This window comes from Poecilia reticulata, chromosome 10 (genome assembly GCF_904066995.2).
Source record: "Poecilia reticulata chromosome 10, P_reticulata-male-v2, whole genome shotgun sequence".
In the NCBI taxonomy this organism is placed as follows: domain Eukaryota; kingdom Metazoa; phylum Chordata; class Actinopteri; order Cyprinodontiformes; family Poeciliidae; genus Poecilia; species Poecilia reticulata.
The window spans coordinates 3,587,641-3,606,621 of NC_088839.1; the positions used below are offsets into that span (position 1 = coordinate 3,587,641).

The following is an 18,981-nucleotide window of genomic DNA, read 5'->3' on the forward strand; positions in this document are numbered from 1 at the left end:
ACTTATGATGAGATTTATATCTCATTCAAATCAAAATATATTCTCTTTTAAACGAGAAAGGTTGTAACAGTAAAACAGCTACACATCTTGGGATTTTTACGTCATCAAGAAGAAACAATGTAGGAGCAAGCCCTTTTATGCCCCTTTAGGTGCTGCTAACAAGTCAAAGTGACAGGGGAGTGATTTTTTATATCTTGTTAAAACAGGTTTAGCATCTTGTAACAAAAATTTCTTGTAATAACAAGAAATAAAACTAATCTTGTTTTAAGGAGAACGTTTCTCTCTTCAATGAGTTTGACAACTTGTTTTATCTTGAAAGTTTTTCGGTAAATGAAGATACTGCTCCGGAATTCATTTTCCAGGTTAATAGGTCAAACCTTTTCTGTGGACAACCAAGCTAGGGCATAATATATCTTACGTTATATATAAATGCTGATCTTTTTAAGTAACTCTTCAACAAAGTATCTGAAAATACAATTTAAACGATATGATCGTCACCTGTTAGAAAGTGGGCGCTGCAAACTCTGGCATTGTTAGTTTCCGCGCCTCCTGTTTTTAGCTGTAGATTGTTGAACCACTTTTTTCGGCACGTTTTTTTATTTTAAAATTAACTCCCTTGTAACCAACTACCTTCGGAACATGAAAATAAAGTTAATCTTTCTCTCTATTAGAACAGTTGGAACAGAGGTGTCCAAAGTCGGTCCTCGAGGGCCGGCATCCTGCATGCTTTATTTCTCTCCCTGGTTAAGCACACCTGGATCAAATGATGGCTCATTAGAGGTAAAAGAAGAACATTGACATGCTGAAAAGGTTGTTACTACCACCAGGGAGAGAACTAAAACATGCAGGATGCCGGGCTCGAGGACCAACTTTGTGCACCCCTGAGTTGGAACAACCGTACAGGACACAGACTTTGGCCATTTTGATGCTGAATCAACAGAAATAAATTAACTGCATTTACTTCCTGCCCTCCATCTGCATTGCGTGACGTCGGCACTAAACCCAGCAATAGATTTATTATTGCACCTTTTACTTGACTGCTGATGGCATCAGAGCATGGAGGATTATGTTTTTTTACTCCAACAAAATCAAAATTTGAGTTATTTGATTTGAAGAAATTGACAGAACATTTCCATGATTTTTTTCTTGGTTTTTCACTGCAAGTCTTTAATTTTTGTGAGTTCTGTTAATTCTAACCATTACATCACTCATGACTCTCCTGCAGTATTCACACCCCTTCACACTGTTCAAATGTTTTCCCTCACATCTACAAATTTTAATGTATTTTGTAGATATTTTAGATAAATATAAATTACATATAAAAGCAGATTTAATAGCATGGTCTTTAATTAATCAATTATAATTAATCAAATAAAAAAATATACTGATAACATGAGCAACATTTTCAATTCAAAAATCATTTTGCCATTAAATTATTGCATAAATAGACATATGAGCAAAATAACAACAGTATTTATTGCTTTTTTCTCTTATTTGGATCATTCAACCATCAGATTAGATCGAAGTGTTTGTTCTATACATTCATCTTTCCAGAGTTTCAGGAACTTCTGATCATTCATGGAACTTCTTTAGTAATGTGGACTGTAGATGATGATGTTAACGTTAGCTGCTACTCCATGTTTAACATGGAGTAGCAGCTAAGTCTTAAATACCTTTTCTGATAGGTTAACTTCTTTTAGCACAACTTGAACCCAAATAGTAAACAGAAATGAATCCTCAGAGGGCCAAGAGAAGAAGCTTTTTCATCCATTGCCGTTATTTACAGATTTGTCAAATTTATGGGTGTACCAGGAAAAAATAATTGAGAAAAATCAAAATTGAAATGAACATATTAAAGTCTCTGCCCTAATATAATCTAACAGAATTTGAAGCATGTCAGGGTAAACTGATTTAAAAAGAAAATATTAATCAATTAACAAAATGTGATTGTTGTATATCAGGCAGTTTTAATAGTCCCTCTGACATGCCATCTGACTCTGTCCCACCAGGATATAAACACTTTCCACTCCATGTAAGACAAATGTTTGCCTTCAGACTACATTTACCTTCTCTCACACAACATAATATGTTTCCCAGGCTTCACACAGTTTGCTCCATTTTTTTAAACTGAAATATTAAGGGGTTCTAACACATATTTTGTTCATTTTTATAGGAGATTATATCTATGAAAAGGTGTTTTTTATTGTTTAAAGAACAAGCAAGTTTCTGTTATTTTAAATTTTAGATTCGAAAAAATATTTTTTCTGCATTTTCCATGGCTTGACATATTTTATTTATAGAGAGATAAATAATTCAACCTGAAGTTATGATAAAAAAGGTTTTCCCTCTATTTCATTTTTATGTTTGCTTTTCATACCACATTTTTAAAGCTTGTAGAGGTGGTGCAAAACCTGCTTGCAATGTTTGCTTTGAGAGTGATGATGGAGAAATTTTCTTAGCTGCCCTATATCTTTTTACATCTATAGAAACCAAAGGATAGAACATTATTGCGTGACTTGCAAAAGGACACTGAGATGGTGATGAGGTGTGTGGTGTGTGTGAAACAGGAATGGAGCAGGAGTCAGGTGGAAGAGAGGCTGAAGATACAAAGGTATGAAAATCAGAATGAAGTTAAGATAGAGTAGCTGCATGTGAATGACAGACAGGTGGAGGAGTGAGGTGATGGAGATGGATGAACTCCTCAGGCAAAACAACAGCCTGGAGAAGATGGTGAAGAGGAGGATGCTCTGTGAAGTTGAGGATGAAGATGTGTGACAGGAGGCTAGGTGGGGGACTAAAAACAAACATTTGCATGATGGTTGTGAGTTCTGCTGGTGAAAGGGTGAACATGAAACTATCAGAAACATTTGACTGCTGCTCTTATGATTTTATAGTTTTGCTGTAAGCTGGTGTGTACAACTGAGTCCTCTGCTTTTTTTTTTTTCTTCAATTGAATTAGGGTCGCTGGTGTCACTTTCACAGTTAACTACAAGAAGCAATTCATGTTGACACTGCTGACCTTTGAAAGAAGGAGAATCCATCAATTACCAGCTGAGTGGCCCCACCTTTGCATAAACTCTGCTAGCAGAGGAAACTTGCTAAAGGCAACAATAAAACACAACCACAGTTGCACAGTAGCACAGTTGGTAGAACTGTTGTCTTGCAGCAAGAAGGTCCTGGGTTCGATTCCCAGCCTGCGGTCTTTCTGCATGGAGTTTGCATGTTCTCCTTGTGCATGTGTGGGTTTTCTCTGGGTACTCCGGCTTCCTCCCACAGTCCAAAAACATGACTGTTAGATTAACTGGTCTCCCAGAAAACGAACGGTCCGTTCTTAACATTTTGGAATAAGAAAAATAGCATTTTATAAACAGATTAACTCGTGTTTTGGACTGCCTATTGCTAGCAGATCTTTTCTGACTGAGCCACACCAACACATTTAGAGATGCATCAATGTTGGTATCAGATGATATTAGTCATTTTTATTTAAAATCTCAGTTTTGGCCCCATGAATAAAAATTAGCCGATATTAACACACAATATTTATTTCCATCTTGTTGCCACTTGTTTCTGGAAGAGGTTGATCATATGGTGTTTGTTTGATAGTGATTCAGCGAAGAATTGTAGGAGTTTAACAGAAGCAGAGAAGCAGTGGTGAAGTCAGCAGGGTGGTGGTTTTTTAAGGTGTTAAAGGGTAGTGAAATGTCACATATGAATAACGTCTGTAAATATCAGTTGTTGACCATAAGGATAATATCTGATATCGATATCGGCTCAAATGTTCCTGTCAGTGCCTCTCTGCATCCATGACCTGCATGTTTGGGCTTGTTGCTCTTCTGGAAGCTGATCATCGACAGCAGTCTCAGGTTTTAAGCCTCTAGCTGCTTTCCTTCCAGGATTGTCCTCTGAAGTTCAACATCAGATCTTACAGTGATGACAGGTGGTCCATGGAGAGTTTTCCCCTTCATGTTGGTTAAAAGGTCCATGTTGGTTAAAAAGTCCCATTTAGAGCAGCTCAAGTTTTTCCATGTTTGTTGTGTCAACTTCATGGTATGTGGCAAACTGCAAAGAGGACCTCCAATGTCCGTCTTCCAACAATGACTTTCTTGTGGCTATTTAGCAAAGGTTAGATGTCATGTTGTTTGTTTGTCACACAGCAGCACACTGAATGTGAGTTTGATGGCTCTACCTTTGCAAGGCCTTGTTGTCGATATTTACTGCTCCATTTTTCAATTACTATTGTTATCGTTTCCTTTTTTTCTGTTTCTCAGGTGTGATACTCTCCACATCCCAGATATTCCCCTTCCTAGCTCCTGTGACCGACTGTGTTGAAGCTCACCGCGTGTGCTCCACTGACCCGCAGTGTGAGGCGCTGTACCGAGGCTTGGAGCTGTGCGCGGTCGATGCAGCAGTCGCACCGCTAGGGGAGCAAGAAGCATCTGAGTGCCTGGAGAGACAGGACACCCTGTTGGCCAAACACCCGTCACTTCTGGCCTGCAAGTGCCAGCGTGGCTTCAGGAAGGAGGAGCGGTGCCTCCGCATATACTGGAGGGTTCGCCTCCTGCCAGGTAAGCTAGATCCCCACTGGGGCTGCCGTGAGTTAGGGTGCAGAATAATAATAATATTTTTAAACATAACTTTATTTGGAAGGAGACAATATATAGTTCAAACAGAAACGTCACCATTTGGTCCACTGTATGAGAATGTAGCATAGGCTAATTTGCATCTGCGTTCATTATTAACAAACATTTTTACGCACAAATAAATTAGGAAGAGTAATTTAGCTAATACATATTTGTTCCGTCAATGACAACAAAGTAAAACTTTACCCAAATCAATCAATTAAAAAATATTTTATTGAACCCATAGTGAAATTAAATAATCAGCCAGTCTAAGAGTGTTTTCAGGTCATTAAAAAAAATTCTTAAATAAATATACAGAGTGAACTGAAGACTACTGTACAATATGAAAGAACAGTAGTAGAAAAATCCGTGTATGGTTCGTTCTTTGGTTTTTTTGTTTCAAAATAAAATTAGAAAAACCAAACAAGCATGTGTTCTTTTCTGTTTTTTCGTTTTTAAAACAAAATTAGAAAAACGGCAATTGCAAAAATAAAGAAAATGAGCTGTCAATTTCGGTTTTCATTATTTAATTTTTGGCAAGCGGTCTGACCCGGAAGTTCTCTCTGTCCGGCTTACGCAGGGACCGAATCACACACATTATGCAGGCTGCAGGGACACAAGCTTGTTCATTTCAGGCTATATACTGTAGTATTTTCTGCCAGCCGCAAGTCAGTTTAAGTAAAGGTCCTGTGAGAAACAAATAATACCGGACATCTGGTCACCGAGAAAAATGGTTAGCCTGAGTTCTTAGTTAAGTTTTTTATTTTGAAAGGCCAGAGCACCGGGGAGTGGCTTTCCACCGCAGCCATACCCGTCTCGTCTCTGGACCAGCAAGATGGCTTCCATTGCACTGCGCCTCCAGCAGCGACAAACAGTAAGTACACTATTAATTTGTCACAAAAAGTTGTTTTAAGATGTTTTTAGACTAGAAAGTAGCCCTTATAGCTTAATTTACGGTTTGAAATATACTCCGGAGTTTTCGGAGTTTTCGGAGCAGCGTAGCTCCGCTAACGGGGCCAGGCGGCTCCAGGCTCAGCGGCCGGGTGGAGTGTTTTTACCCCGCTAACCAAGGTCTGATCTCGGAAAGTCACCTTGTCGTATTCTGCTGCTTGATATCTGATCGTAGCTTCTCAAAGTGTGACATGAAGAGTTTAATGTGTTTGCATATATACTATTTGATACGTGTGTCAAAATATAATATTCCTCTCTGCAGAGTTCGATATTTCTGAAGATGTTAGTATCTTCTAATCATTGACATCATCCGATACTAGTTACTAATATTCCCTTCCTCTGATCTTTTTGTAGTTTGTAAATTCATATTATTTATGTGTGTGAAATATATTCTTCCCTTCGATTGGCTTCTTATGTGAAGTGTGAACTTTTTTAAAATATATTTTTTATTGTTTCATACAGGCGGCTCTTAGGAGGAGAGGCCTCAGCTCCAGGTTTGGATGCAGCTTCCCAGAATCTCCCAGTGATCCTCTTCCTCCTCCTGACATCGTCTTCTTCACTGTCTCCTCATCTTTTAGATACATAAATTATAGGAATATTTTTTCATGATTCCCCAAACATTGGCTGAATATCTGCGTATGTTATTGTAATAAATAAACTTATGAAAATGTTTTGTCTGTTTATTTTGTAAGATTTGAGTTCAAAGCTCTGATTACATAAAGGTTGATACAAATTAAATATTTGTTTCTTTTAATGTTTCTTGCTTATAAATCCAGAGCTAAGAAATAATGAAAAGTATCAACTCAAAAGTTGTTCATTATGTTTAGTCAGTTGAGTCTAATAAGTTATAATAAATAGGACACGCTGGAGGGACGATGTCTCTCTGCTGGCCTGGGAACGCCTTGGGATTCCCCTGGAGGAGCTGGAAGAAGAGGCTGGGGAGGGAAGTCTGGGCTCACGACCCGACCCCGGATAAGCGGAAGAAAATGGATGGATGGATAAATAGTCTCATAAAGGGCACAGAGGTTTTCATTTCTAATTGGACAGTAATATGCATCTTATAAAAATGTGAAAAGATATTGTGAGGTGTTAAACCACAGAAGAGAAGAAGCCTATATCATTTTTCTAACACCTACTGATGTACAAGATTTGCTTTTTTTTAGATTGAAGTCTGAATTCTGAGATTAAAGACAGAATGATGACCTTTTTTCTTTCCCAAATCTTCTACCATAGGCAAACATTTATTTAGTTAAGCTTTTAATAATCTGGCAAATTATTTCAAACATTTCCTACCTGGTATAAATCTATTTCTGCCAGAAATAGATTTCTATTTCTATTTCAACATTATCTATTTCCAGGTATTTACCTGAAATAGATACTACTATCAATCTATTAGTATATTGTATATAAATGTTTTTATATATACAATATATTCTATATTTATTTTGGATAAATACACAATATTTATCCAGGATATTGTATATTTTGGATAACCTTTTTTGCATGCTTGTTCATGACATACCGGATTATAATTGGTATGTTAATGCTATTCAGAAAGGAAAAACTTAAACTTAAAGGGTTTGAATGACTGGCAGAATGTTCTTTGAGCGTCTTTTTAAACCAGAGCAGATTAAAGGTTGGTTAAAAAAAAAAAAAGGACGGACTAGCCCTTTAGATATTTACTGAATGGGAAGCTGCATTTAGCAGCCATTAGCTTCATATACAAAACAAAGTCGGAGTTAAAGGCTGTCTGTGTGAAGGTATGATCAAATTAATTACATGCCGCTTTGGACGAGTGTAGAAAAACACAGTGTGCGGGACAGAGCATAATGTGTATGTGTGATACGGCCCCTGTGTAAACCGGACAGAGAGAACTTCCGGGTCAGACCGATTATCAACAATGAAATAATGAAAAGCTAAATTGACAGCTCATTTTATTTTTTATTTTTGCAATTGCCGTTTTTCTAATTTCGTTTTAAAAACTAAAAAACAAAAAAACACATGCTTGTTTGGTTTTTCCAATTTTATTTTGAAACGAAAAAACCAAAGAACGAACCATACACGGATTTAGAAACAAGTAGATGTTTCTTTGCAGAGAATATTCTGCATCATCTTCTGCTTCTCATGGAGTAACACTTAAAGCTAATATTAGCAGGCTGATTAGCCAGACCGTGTTAGCTAGATAACTTTGCTTTCAAAAGAGCACTACCTTTCTCTCAGTAATTGGGAGCTTTTAGTTTCCAGTCCAGAACTTTCTAAGCAGCCAGCTGTGTTTCTGTCTCTCAAAAGAAGCGTGACCCAAATCAAGAGAGGAATCTGTTCCAGAACTTTCTCTGGTATTTTATCAAAAGGACTCCAGGCTATAGGAGCGGTAACACAAACAAGTAAATGGTTTTTAAGTAGAGGTGTGCCGATCGATCGGTCACCGATCATAATCGGGCCGATTTTCGTGAAAAAGTGCATGATCGGTGATCGGCGATCATTGGCTCTTGTTGCCGATACCGATCACCTGCTCCTCATTTTGCAGCCGGCCTGTGCAGCTGGTCTCCTCTTTCCTTCACACTGCGAAAACGCGCAGCAACAAATCCTAAGTGATGTGGAACTATAACGCACTGAGTGAATGGGGACGTCTGCGTGTTGCGGCAGAAAATTTAAGCACGTCAAAATGCATCAACACAACGAAGCTAATACGACATAAAAACAATGGCATACTTGACGGAGTTTGGCTACATCGAGGCTCACTGCAGTAAAAAAGACATATGGAGGATCATATAGCAGGTAAAGCAGCGCACAGCTACAAACACTCACCCGGATTAGCATGACGTCAGAAAGCTAAACAAATAACCCGCAAAATTATTTAAGTCTTTGAGCTGCGATGTAAAACGCTGGTTCTGCTCTTGCTGTTGAACCGCTGCTACGCGCTACAGGTAGTAATATTTCACAGACGCAGCGCCGCTTCTGCTCCACCTGGTAGTGACTCTCACACTGAACCTCTGTTTAAAGCTGCAGCATCTAACCTAAAAAAATACATTTTACATACGTATTAAAACTTTCGCTGTCCTAACATGAGACAGATAATCTCTGAAAAAATAATCGATCTCCTCCCTGTTCTGCATAATTACTCCGCTCAGTCAGAAACAGCCACTCAGAACTAGCAGTAATCAGCTAGCCGCCATGCTATCAGGAAGTTTTCATTCAGTAACTCTGGATTGTTTATTGTAATGGAACCTGTATTTGCCTTTCAATGCTAAGTTTTATATTGAATTTTTTTTGGCAATGTTGAGAGGTTTTATTTTGGCTCTTTGCATTATTTAGCCTCTTCATATGTTTTCAGTCTGTTAAAAATAGTATCACCGATAGCAGTACAATTTGCAGAATGCCTGTTTTGTTTAGTTTTCTTCTTGGAAAAAAGGTTTTTTTCTAAATTAAGGTGAATTCATGGTTCCTTTTTCCACATAATGTAACCGGTAGTGTTTATGATAAAAAAATAAAATAAAATAATTATGTGATCGGTATCGGTGATCGGTATCGGTGATCAGCCCTCATGGGTGATCGGTATCAGCAGAAAAAAACCTGATCGGCACATCTCTATTTTTAAGCTATAACTTTTCAAAGCTGCCAAGGCTCTTGTGATGGACTGGCAACCTGTCCAAGGTGACCCTGCCTCTAGTTGACTGCTAGAGATAGGCACCAGCACCCCTCACTACCCTAGTAGGGATGAGGTTGATGGATGGATGGATGGATGGATGGATGGATGGATGGATGGATGGATGGATGGATGGATGGATGGATGGATGGATGGATGGATGGATGGATGGATGGATGGATGGATGGATGGATGGATGGATGGATGGATGGATGGATGGATGGATGGATGGATCGATCGATCGATCGATCGATCGACCTCCCCTGTCTCAGCCTGGGAAGGCTGGCATTCTCAAATTCTCCCTTCCCCCAAAGCAAACCATGCTAACTTGTCTTCAAACATTGCACCGTAGTAGTGCTTGGTGTTCAGGAAAGGTAAGCACATTGTCCCAACCAGCCACAGAGGATCCACCTCTTATGTACAGCTGTGACAGGAACGTCAAATCCACATTGATTCAAACAAAGAAAATGATTTCATCAGATAATGTTTCCCTGGATCTGTTCAGCGGCTGGCTGTGCATCACTGATCTGGGGAAGACATGACACCAGAATACTATGAAAACAACATAAGTTAAGGGTTTGGTGTTGTTCTGCTAAGAATCATTGGTTTCTGTCAATCATGTGGATGACATCTCTAAACCATTCCTACGGTAGTTAAACTCTCCTATAGAAACAGTTCTAAGAGGAGTAGCTGTGGTAAAAGAAAAGTTGTTTCTGGAAGTCAACAAATTCATCGGGACATTAACTTGACCTCCAAATTTCTCCCATATCAGTCAAACTGAGCGTTATTGAACCATCTCACAACTTTAAGAACTGACGACTTGGAGCCCCTTAGAAATCTTTACATTTTTGCAGTCTGTCATTCTGAGGTCTGGGCAGCGAGCATCACTGGAGATCAAAGACTCTTAACAGAAGAAACTTTCAAATGAAACAGGATCAATATACCCAGACTTCACCAAGTCCATCACTTTACCTCTAGAAAAACAATCCCAACACTAAGCATTCCCTTCCCCTCCAAAGTTGGAATGGAAAGTCTTTCACTGATCTGTGTGACCTCTGACTCTGATATTTTGTACATTTACAAATCTATCTCAGTGGTGTGAACTTCCTGACCTGTGGCTCAGTCAGAGGAATCAGTACGAGACACTTTTATGTTTATTTGCTTTCCTACTCACTACCTGATGCCAGTTTATTTTCCATAGATTTCTCATTCTGTCTGCTATTGACCCTAAACATCCTGAGCTGGCCATACGTTCAAGTATCGTCTGATGAAAAGCCTTCACTCAGAACACAAAGAGCGGAGGCTCACCAGCACATCTGAAGTGCTGGTGTATTGTGTGCATTAGTAAGTGAGCTAACACTAGCCGGCAGACTCATCTTCCCCTGTGGCCTATTAGTCAGTGGAGCATTAGTGTAATTACACACTCTTCAGTTCCCAGTGCTGCTAGGCCGCTCCAGCGTTTCATTACCATAAATATATGGCCGGGAATAGGATTTACATACATAAACATTTTATATGCCATTGGATTCTTGATTGAGTTTGTTCTTTGAATTGTGTTTAAATAATTTGCAGGACAATACAGCCTGTCCAGCAGCCCATCGGGGCTCTGCTAATGGGATTCACAATTGGAAAGAAATTGCCAGTAAATACATGAGGTTATGATTACTTAGCATTTTCCTTCTGAATTCATATATTTATTTTGTTCTACTGAATTATATAGATTTGTAATAAACAGTGAATTGTCACGGGCTAATTGTGTTTTTCCTAATATTATCTATTAAGAGAACTTTAGCATTAATTAATTGAATGTCTTCTTACAAATGGTGTCTGTTGCTGGATTCGTATAAAACATTTAGCATAAACAGTTTCTCAGAATCTGAAAATTGACTATCAGCAGGCAAGTGCAGAGGGGGGGTTCTAGGGGACTTGAGCACCTGCCCCCTTTGCTCCTTGTCCCCAAGTGCCCTTGTGGTCCAATTTTATTTTATTTTATTTTTTATTATTATTTCCTAAGCCCTCTTCTATGGAAGAGAATTAGGGCCACCAAAAGAATTTTGAGATTAAAGTCCGAATTCTTTTTTTTTTTTTCGGTGGCCCTAATCCTCTTCCATACTATTCTGATACATAATAACATGTACTAAAATTATTTGGTTTTGTGTTGGGGTTTTTAGCCCTCCGGTCACCTTGTTACCTTTGACCTTTTGCCCGTGACGCATGACGCAGTTGCCTCTCGTGCAGTGAGTTAAGGCGGCTAACTGGAGCTCAATGTAGCGAATGTTCCAGATTACAGAACAGTTTTTGGTGAATTGAAAAAAAACGTTTTTGGTGAATAAAGTAGAGTAACTTGCTACTTGTCAGATGACGGAAAACGTTGAAGTATCGTTACTGCTTCAGCTCGGAGTCGCGGTTTAAGCAGAGAGGTAATGAAATACAACAGACACTGACAGGCCTCTGCCTTTCTCTGAAGAACTACTGAGTGGGAGGAAACAGCCAGGTGAGGAAAAACTGTTTTTATCTAATGATTCAGTATTTTTATCATACAGACATTAGGCTGTTGTTGTGCTATTAGCTAGCTGCTAGCTAACGACTTTGCTAGCAAAGCAAGATAACAAAAAAGCTTCTTCCCTGTATCGTTAATGATATCAGTCATTCTTCAGTATTGCTTATGCAATAGGGGGACATCGCCAATCCAAAACCGATCATCTCCATAATGGATATACGTCTTCTAATTTCTTTTGCTGCAAAACGTTGAACGCTGTATTGTTTCTGCTTGAGCATGGAGTAGCAGAGAGGTATTTATTCTGGTTTTAGGTAAATGTATCTTGAAGGAGAATAGCACTTAAATAAAAGTCCAACAAGGATGTTCATTTAGAATTAAAAATAACTTAGCCTGAATTACCATGATAGATATAATGTATGTAATAAAAGTGTGTCATTCATGAAGGGGAGTAAGTTTAGGGTCTGGTTCGCAGAGTATGAAGTTATTTTTTTCCCCCAATTATTCAATGAAAAAAAAAAAAACTAACCTCAGTTAAGTAAAATAAAATTGTAATCAGAACTTTTGGAATTGTAATGATTTCTTTTTTTTTAAACAAAACGTTTTGTTTAAAAAACTTTTTTTTAATTAAATGACTCATTTTTGTCTCATGAACTTAAAAAAGTTATTTTGCCAAACAAACTTTTATTTGGACACATCAGAAATCTTTTGTTGCGATTTTAGGTCCTGCTCAAGACATCATGTGAGAATCACAAGCAAAACTTTGAGTCACAAACAAAAACTTAGAATAGTAAGAAAAGATTCATGACAAGCGCAAATAAGTTTGTTTTGCAAATAATTTTTTCACTTCATGAGACAAAAATGTGTGATTTTAATTTAAAAAAAAGTTTTTTTTAAGCAAAACTCAGTAGGTTTTTCTCATGGTGACATACATTAACAATTCAATATTTGCTTTTGTGCTTTTTCTTTTTTCTGCAGTTCTACCTTAAAGTTTGATGCAGCTCTGCTTTTCTGAATGGACCATCTTCATCTCCACTGCAAGTGTAGCAAACAGGCAGCTCTTTTTTTATATATTACAGTGCACTAAAAGGTTGCATTGTGCCCTTGTTTATATTTTTAATAGTGTAATTCTGTTGAGACAAAATATGTCTGGTGGTCCAGCTCTGATTTACACATCTTGCTAAATTGCGGGTTTGAATATTGCAATACTTTCCTATAACAAAGTAGACCTGCAGAAAGAAATTACTAATAAAATATCTTACATATGCATTGTTGTATGCTCTATATCAGTGGTGGAGAAAGTACTCAAAAAATTTACTTAAGTAAAAGTACAAATACACAGACAAAAATGTACTCAAGTAAAAGTCAAAGTCCCACATTAACATTTTACTTAAGTAAAAGTAAAAGAGTACTGGCTTTTAAAAATACTTAAGTATTAAAAGTAAAAGTACTTGCTGAATGCATTGCCTAATCACTAATATCATTAAGTGTACCGATCATATGATCATATGCCACAGATAAAGCATGTTTTTATTGAGTTTACTCTGTAACATAGTTTAGACTTAGATATGTGATTCTATGCATCATAATTTCAGGGATGGAAACATCTCGTCTCCTGTCCTAACATAACATGAACTTCACTTTTTTTGCCACACATTTATTTTGAAAGAAATCCAACTGGCAGAGGAGGACATGGAACCAATGAGCCACGTAGCAGAGTTGTAGTCTGGACCACTGAACCCAAGACCAAATCAAAACCAGCACCCCATGCTACATGACAATAAAATTTTGTGCACCTATCAAAACTGCTTCTCAAATTGATCTGAAAGATTCACTTTCCCACCTAGATATTAAATACTTAGAGCTGAAATAAATTTAACCAGTGACAATTCAAACTCTTCATTCTGTTTTGCTTTCATCTCTGTGCCACAATACACAGAGGTCTCCTGCCATCCCTAAAAAAATAACGCCCTGTGCGGTTGCCCATATTGCCATTGTCAGAAATAATAATTGTCTGCACCATTACACATAGCAATTAACAACGCTCAACTATGAACACTGTCCAAGGCCCAATAAGCAAGAAGTAACCAAGCAGGAGGAACACGTGACTGTTCTCATCCTCCCTCCTGCTGCAACGTCTGCCACCATGACAGGTGACGAAAACAAAGAGCAATGAGCATGCTCTGCGTTCCTACGTTCTTGTTTTATTTATTCGCCAATTAAATATAAAGATATTTTAATGAAATAAAATAGCTACTGCAGTGTACGCAGAGCATTACAAGAACAAAGAACGGCTCTCAGTGAGGCTTCAGCACTATAGGACTTAGTCAAGATCCGTCCAGAAGAATCGGATCATTAATGTCATATTACAATATTGCACTTTGGTCACAGCGTTGTCCCATATCTGTGACATGTCAGTCATCGCAGATGCAACATGTGTCTCAGTCAATACAGCTAGCTTTGCTAGCATCACGTCCACAGATCTTACCTTTCTTTAAGCTTTCCTTCCAAGTGACGTTAAAAATTGGATGAAGTCCCCACCGAAAGCGAAGCGCTGCTGATTTTACATGTCGCCATATCTTATGATTTATGCAGCGCTTCCGTACTATCATATTACTGACGCTCAGAGGAAACCACTGCGCATGTCTGGAGCTCCGCGTGCGGGTAAAGGTGGAGGCGATGGGTGACAACAGACACTAAGTCACGTTATTGCTCGGATTTTACGGCGCCACCTTAAGTCCCTGAACTTCACATTTTAACGGAAAAAAAGAGCAATGCGACTTGGATGTAACGAGTAATGCGACAGTTTTGTAGAAATGTAGTGAAGTAGAAAGTACAGATACTTACTGTAAAATGTAGTGGAGTAAAAGTAGAAAGTATCCATTATTAAATCTACTTAAGTAAAGTACAGATACACGAAAATTGTACTTAAGTACAGTAACGAAGTACTTGTACTTCGTTACTTCCCACCACTGCTCTATATAGACATTTTCCTTAGCTTTGATTGTATATGTCACAATTTTGTAATTTATCATTATTTATTAAACTCTGAAAGCTGTGTGGCTTTGTTAATATTCTGTCTTAGAAGGCAGTTAGATGTGCCCATTTTTTGTTGAGCACCTGCCCCTTTAGTGGTTTCTGCACGGCCCTGACTAGCAGGGTGCACTGTACTTTTGTTTCCTTACATACTTCTTTCTTTTTTTCTTACAGGGATCAGCAAATAAATCTTAAAACTTCAGAATCCACACGTCAAGCACCCAATGGTTTCTCCATAGCCAAGTGTATGGAGAAAGGGTTAGGCCAATAATAAATATCCATCCATCCTTCTGTACGACAAATCCAGAATGTTTTATATCAAAATAGTTTCAAAGCTCAAAGGAATAAAACAGCAAATTTGCTGGAGTATGTTCAACCTTCTTGTTATCTGCTGAAATATACTCCTGGCCAGTTAAAGATTTGTCAGTACAAATTGTCTTCATGTGGTAGACATCTTTTGTGTTGACTCCTTTGTACAGTATATTCTGGTACTTTAGGAGGCAGAAGTGTTGATCTGGCTTTAAATTACAGAGGCACTGTGTACTTCTGTTCCTCCATGTCTCTCTTTTGTGTATGATGTTTTCCTGTCATCCAGACTGTGTGCTCACTGGGAGCAAACAAGAACAACAATGTTCTAGGTTGGTTTGATGCATTCCTGACAGAAACCTTTTGAAGAGTGAGGCGTTGAAGGGAAAGTACCATCCATCCATCCATCCATTTTCTGTACACCCTTGTCCCTTAGTGGGGTGAGGAGGGTTGCTGGTGCCTCTCCAGCTAACGTTCCGGTTGAGAGGCGGGGTACACCCTGGACAGGTCGTCAGTTTGTCACAGGGCAACACAGACACACAACCATGCACACACACACTCACACCTAGGGGCAATTTGGAGAGGCCAATTAACTTGACAGTCATGATTTTGGACTGTGGGAGGAAACCGGAGAAAACCCACCATGTACAGGGTGCAAACTCCATGCAGAAAGACCGGGGCCGGGAATCGAACCCAGAACCTTCTTGCTGCAAGACAACAGCTCTACCAACTGTGCCACTGTGCAGCCCGGGAAAGTACCAGTGTAGTGAATTCATTGATATAATGAATGCATGTATAAAAATTTGTATGAATAGTATAATGTACTATTTTAACCAAGAAATGACCATTGTCAGATTTTGAACTCTTGAGTTTCTACTCAGAGTTCAAAAGGGTCAGTCCAGTTTCTCCGGCAGAGTGACCGAGGGCAGTCCAGATTTCTGGGGCAGAGCTGACCAGGCATGCCAGCAATTTATGTCTGGTAATAAAACACATTCAAACACACAGCTGCCCCGAATGACCACAAATCAAACCAAGAGCAGAGAGGGAAAAACAATGTCCATCCATTGTATTTACTGCTTATCCTTACAGGTCGCTGGGCAGTGGCGGAGCCAGAGGGGGGCCCAGGGGGGCCAGTGCCCCCCCTGTCATCTGATTGGCCCCCCCAGTGGCCCCCCCCTGATGATTGACATGTAACAGCACCAGGTTATTCCTGTACATTATTTGGAATCATTCTAAGTCAACCTAATATCTAAAGAAGAAAAACAATAATAAATATCCATCCATCCATCCATCCATTTTCTTCCGCTTATCCGGGGTCGGGTCGCGGGGGCAGCAGCTTCAGAAGGGAGGCCCAGACTTCCCTCTCCCCAGCCACTTCTTCCAGCTCCTCCGGGGGAATCCCAAGGCTTTCCCAGGCCAGCCGAGAGATGTAATCCCTCCAGCGTGTCCTGGGTCTTCCCCGAGGCCTCCTCCCGGTGGGACGTGCCCGGAACACCTCACCAGGGAGGCGTCCAGGAGGCATCCTTACCAGATGCCCGAGCCACCTCAACTGGCTCCTCTCGATGTGGAGGAGCAGCGGCTCTACTCTGAGTCCCTCCCGGATGACCGAGCTTCTCACCCTATCTCTAAGGGAGAGCCCAGCCACCTTGCGGAGGAAACCCATTTCGGCCGCTTGTACCCGTGATCTCGTTCTTTCGGTCATGACCCAAAGCTCATGACCATAGATGAGGGTGGGAACGTAGATCGACCGGTAAATCGAGAGCTTTGCTTTTTGGCTCAGCTCTCTCTTCACCACGACGGACCGGTACAGCGCCCGCTTCACAGTAGACGATGCCCCAATCCGCCTGTCGATCTCCCGCTCCCTTCTTCCCTCATTCGTGAACAAGATCCCCAGATACTTAAACTCCTCCACTTGAGGCAGGACGACCCCCCTGACCCGGAGAAGGCACTCAACCCTTTTCCGGCTCAAGACCATGGCCTCGGATTTGGAGGCACTGAGCCTCATCCCGGCCGCTTCACACTCGGCTGCGAACCGCTCCAGTGAGAGCTGCAGATCACGTTCCGATGAAGCCAACAGGACCACATCATCCGCAAAAAGCAGAGATGCGATCCTAAGGCCACCAAAACGGATCCCCTCAACACCTCGGCTGCGCCTAGAAATTCTGTCCATAAAAGTAATGAACAGAATCGGTGACAAAGGGCAGCCTTGGCGGAGTCCAACTCTCACCGGAAACGAGCCCGACTTACTGCCGGCAATACGGACCAGACTCTGACACCGGTCATACAGGGACCTGACAGCACCGTATCAAAGGGCCCAGTACCCCATACTCCCGGAGTACCCCCCACAGGGCCCCCCGAGGGACACGGTCGAACGCCTTCTCCAAGTCCACAAAACACATGTAGACTGGTTGGGCGAACTCCTTTTTTTTTGCCTCAGCGACAACCCGAGCCGCATGCCGTTTCGCCCGCCGGTACCCATCAGCTGCTTCTGGAGTCCCACAGGCCAAAAAGGCCCGGTAGGACTCCTTCTTCAGCTTGACAGCATCCCTCACCGAAGGTGTTCACCAACGGGTTCGAGGGTTGCCGCCGTGACAGGCGCCAACAACCTTGCGGCCGCAGCTCCGATAGGCCGCCTCGGCAATGGAGGTACGGAACATGGTCCACTCAGACTCAATGTCCCCCACCTCCCCCGGAACGTGTTTGAAGTTCTGCCGGAGATGAGAGTTGAAGCTCCGTGTCACAGGGGACTCCGCCAGACGTTCCCAGCAGACCCTCACTACACGTTTGGGCCTGCCAGGTCTGACCGGCTTCCTCACCCACCACCGGAGCCAACTTGCCACCAGGTAGTGGTCAGTGGACAGCTCCGCACCTCTCTTCACCCGAGTGTCCAAGACATACGGCCGCAAATCCGATGAGACGATGACAAAGTCAATCATCGAACTGCGGCTTAGGGCGTCCTGGTGCCAAGTGCACATATGGACGCCCTTATGCCTGAACATGGTGTTCGTGATGGACAATCCGTGACGAGCACAGAAGTCCAACAACAGAACACCACTTGGGTTCAGATCGGGGGGGCCGTTCCTCTCTACCACGTCTCACTGTCATTGCCCACGTGAGCGTTGAAGTCTCCCAGTAGAACAAGGGAGTCCTCAGGAGGGGCACTCTCCAGTACCCCCTCTAAGGACTCCAAGAAGGGTGGGTAATCTGAACTGCCGTTCGGCCCGTAAGCACAAACAACAGTCAGAACCTGTCCCCCCACCCGTAGGCGGAGGGAGGCTACCCTCTCGTTCAACGGGGTGAACCCCAACGTACAGGCGCCCAAATGGGGGGCAACAAGTATGCCCACTCCAGCCCGGCGCCTCTCACCGTGGGCAACTCCAGAGTGGAAGTGCGTCCAGCCCCTCTCAAGGAGACTGGTTCCAGAACCAGAGCCATGTGTCGAGGTGAGGCCGACTATTTCTAGCCAGAACCTCTCAGCCTCGCACACTAGCTCCGGCTCCCTCCCCACCAGAGAGGTGACGTTCCACGTCCCAAGAGCCAGCTTCTGCAGCTGAGGATCAGACCGCCAGGGTCCCCTCCCTTGGCTGCCGCCCATAGCACAATGCACCCGACCCCTGTGGCCCCTCGGACAGGTGGTGAGCCCATCGGAAGGGGGACCCACGTCTCCTTTTCGGGCTGAGCCCGGCCGGGCTCCGTGGGTAAAAGCCCGGCCACCAGGCGCTCGTCATTATGCCCCACCTCCAGGCCTGGCTCCAGAGTGGGGCCCCGGTGACCCGCGTCTGTGCGAGGGAAAACGAAGTCCAAAGTTTGTATTCATCATAGGGGTCTTCGGGCTGCGCTTTGTCTGGTTCCTCACCTAGGACCTGTCTGCCTTGGGTGACCCTGCCAGGGGCATAAAGCCCCAGACAGCATAGCTCCTAGGATCA

The 18,981-nt window shown here is 41.6% G+C and overlaps 1 protein-coding gene across 2 annotated transcripts in view; it reads left to right on the top strand.

Annotated features, from left to right (window-relative positions):
* The window catches only part of gfra3 (GDNF family receptor alpha 3), a 93,539-nt gene that overhangs the window by 44,121 nt on the left and 30,437 nt on the right, over window positions 1-18,981 (top strand). For both annotated transcript variants that reach the window (XR_014089277.1, XM_008419980.3), the window contains exon 3: window positions 4,269-4,565. Coding sequence is in view for 1 of the 2 variants with exons in the window: in XM_008419980.3 (XP_008418202.2) it covers window positions 4,269-4,565 (297 nt within the window). In the remaining variant the exon portion in view is untranslated. The remainder of the gene's footprint in view (window positions 1-4,268; window positions 4,566-18,981) is intronic.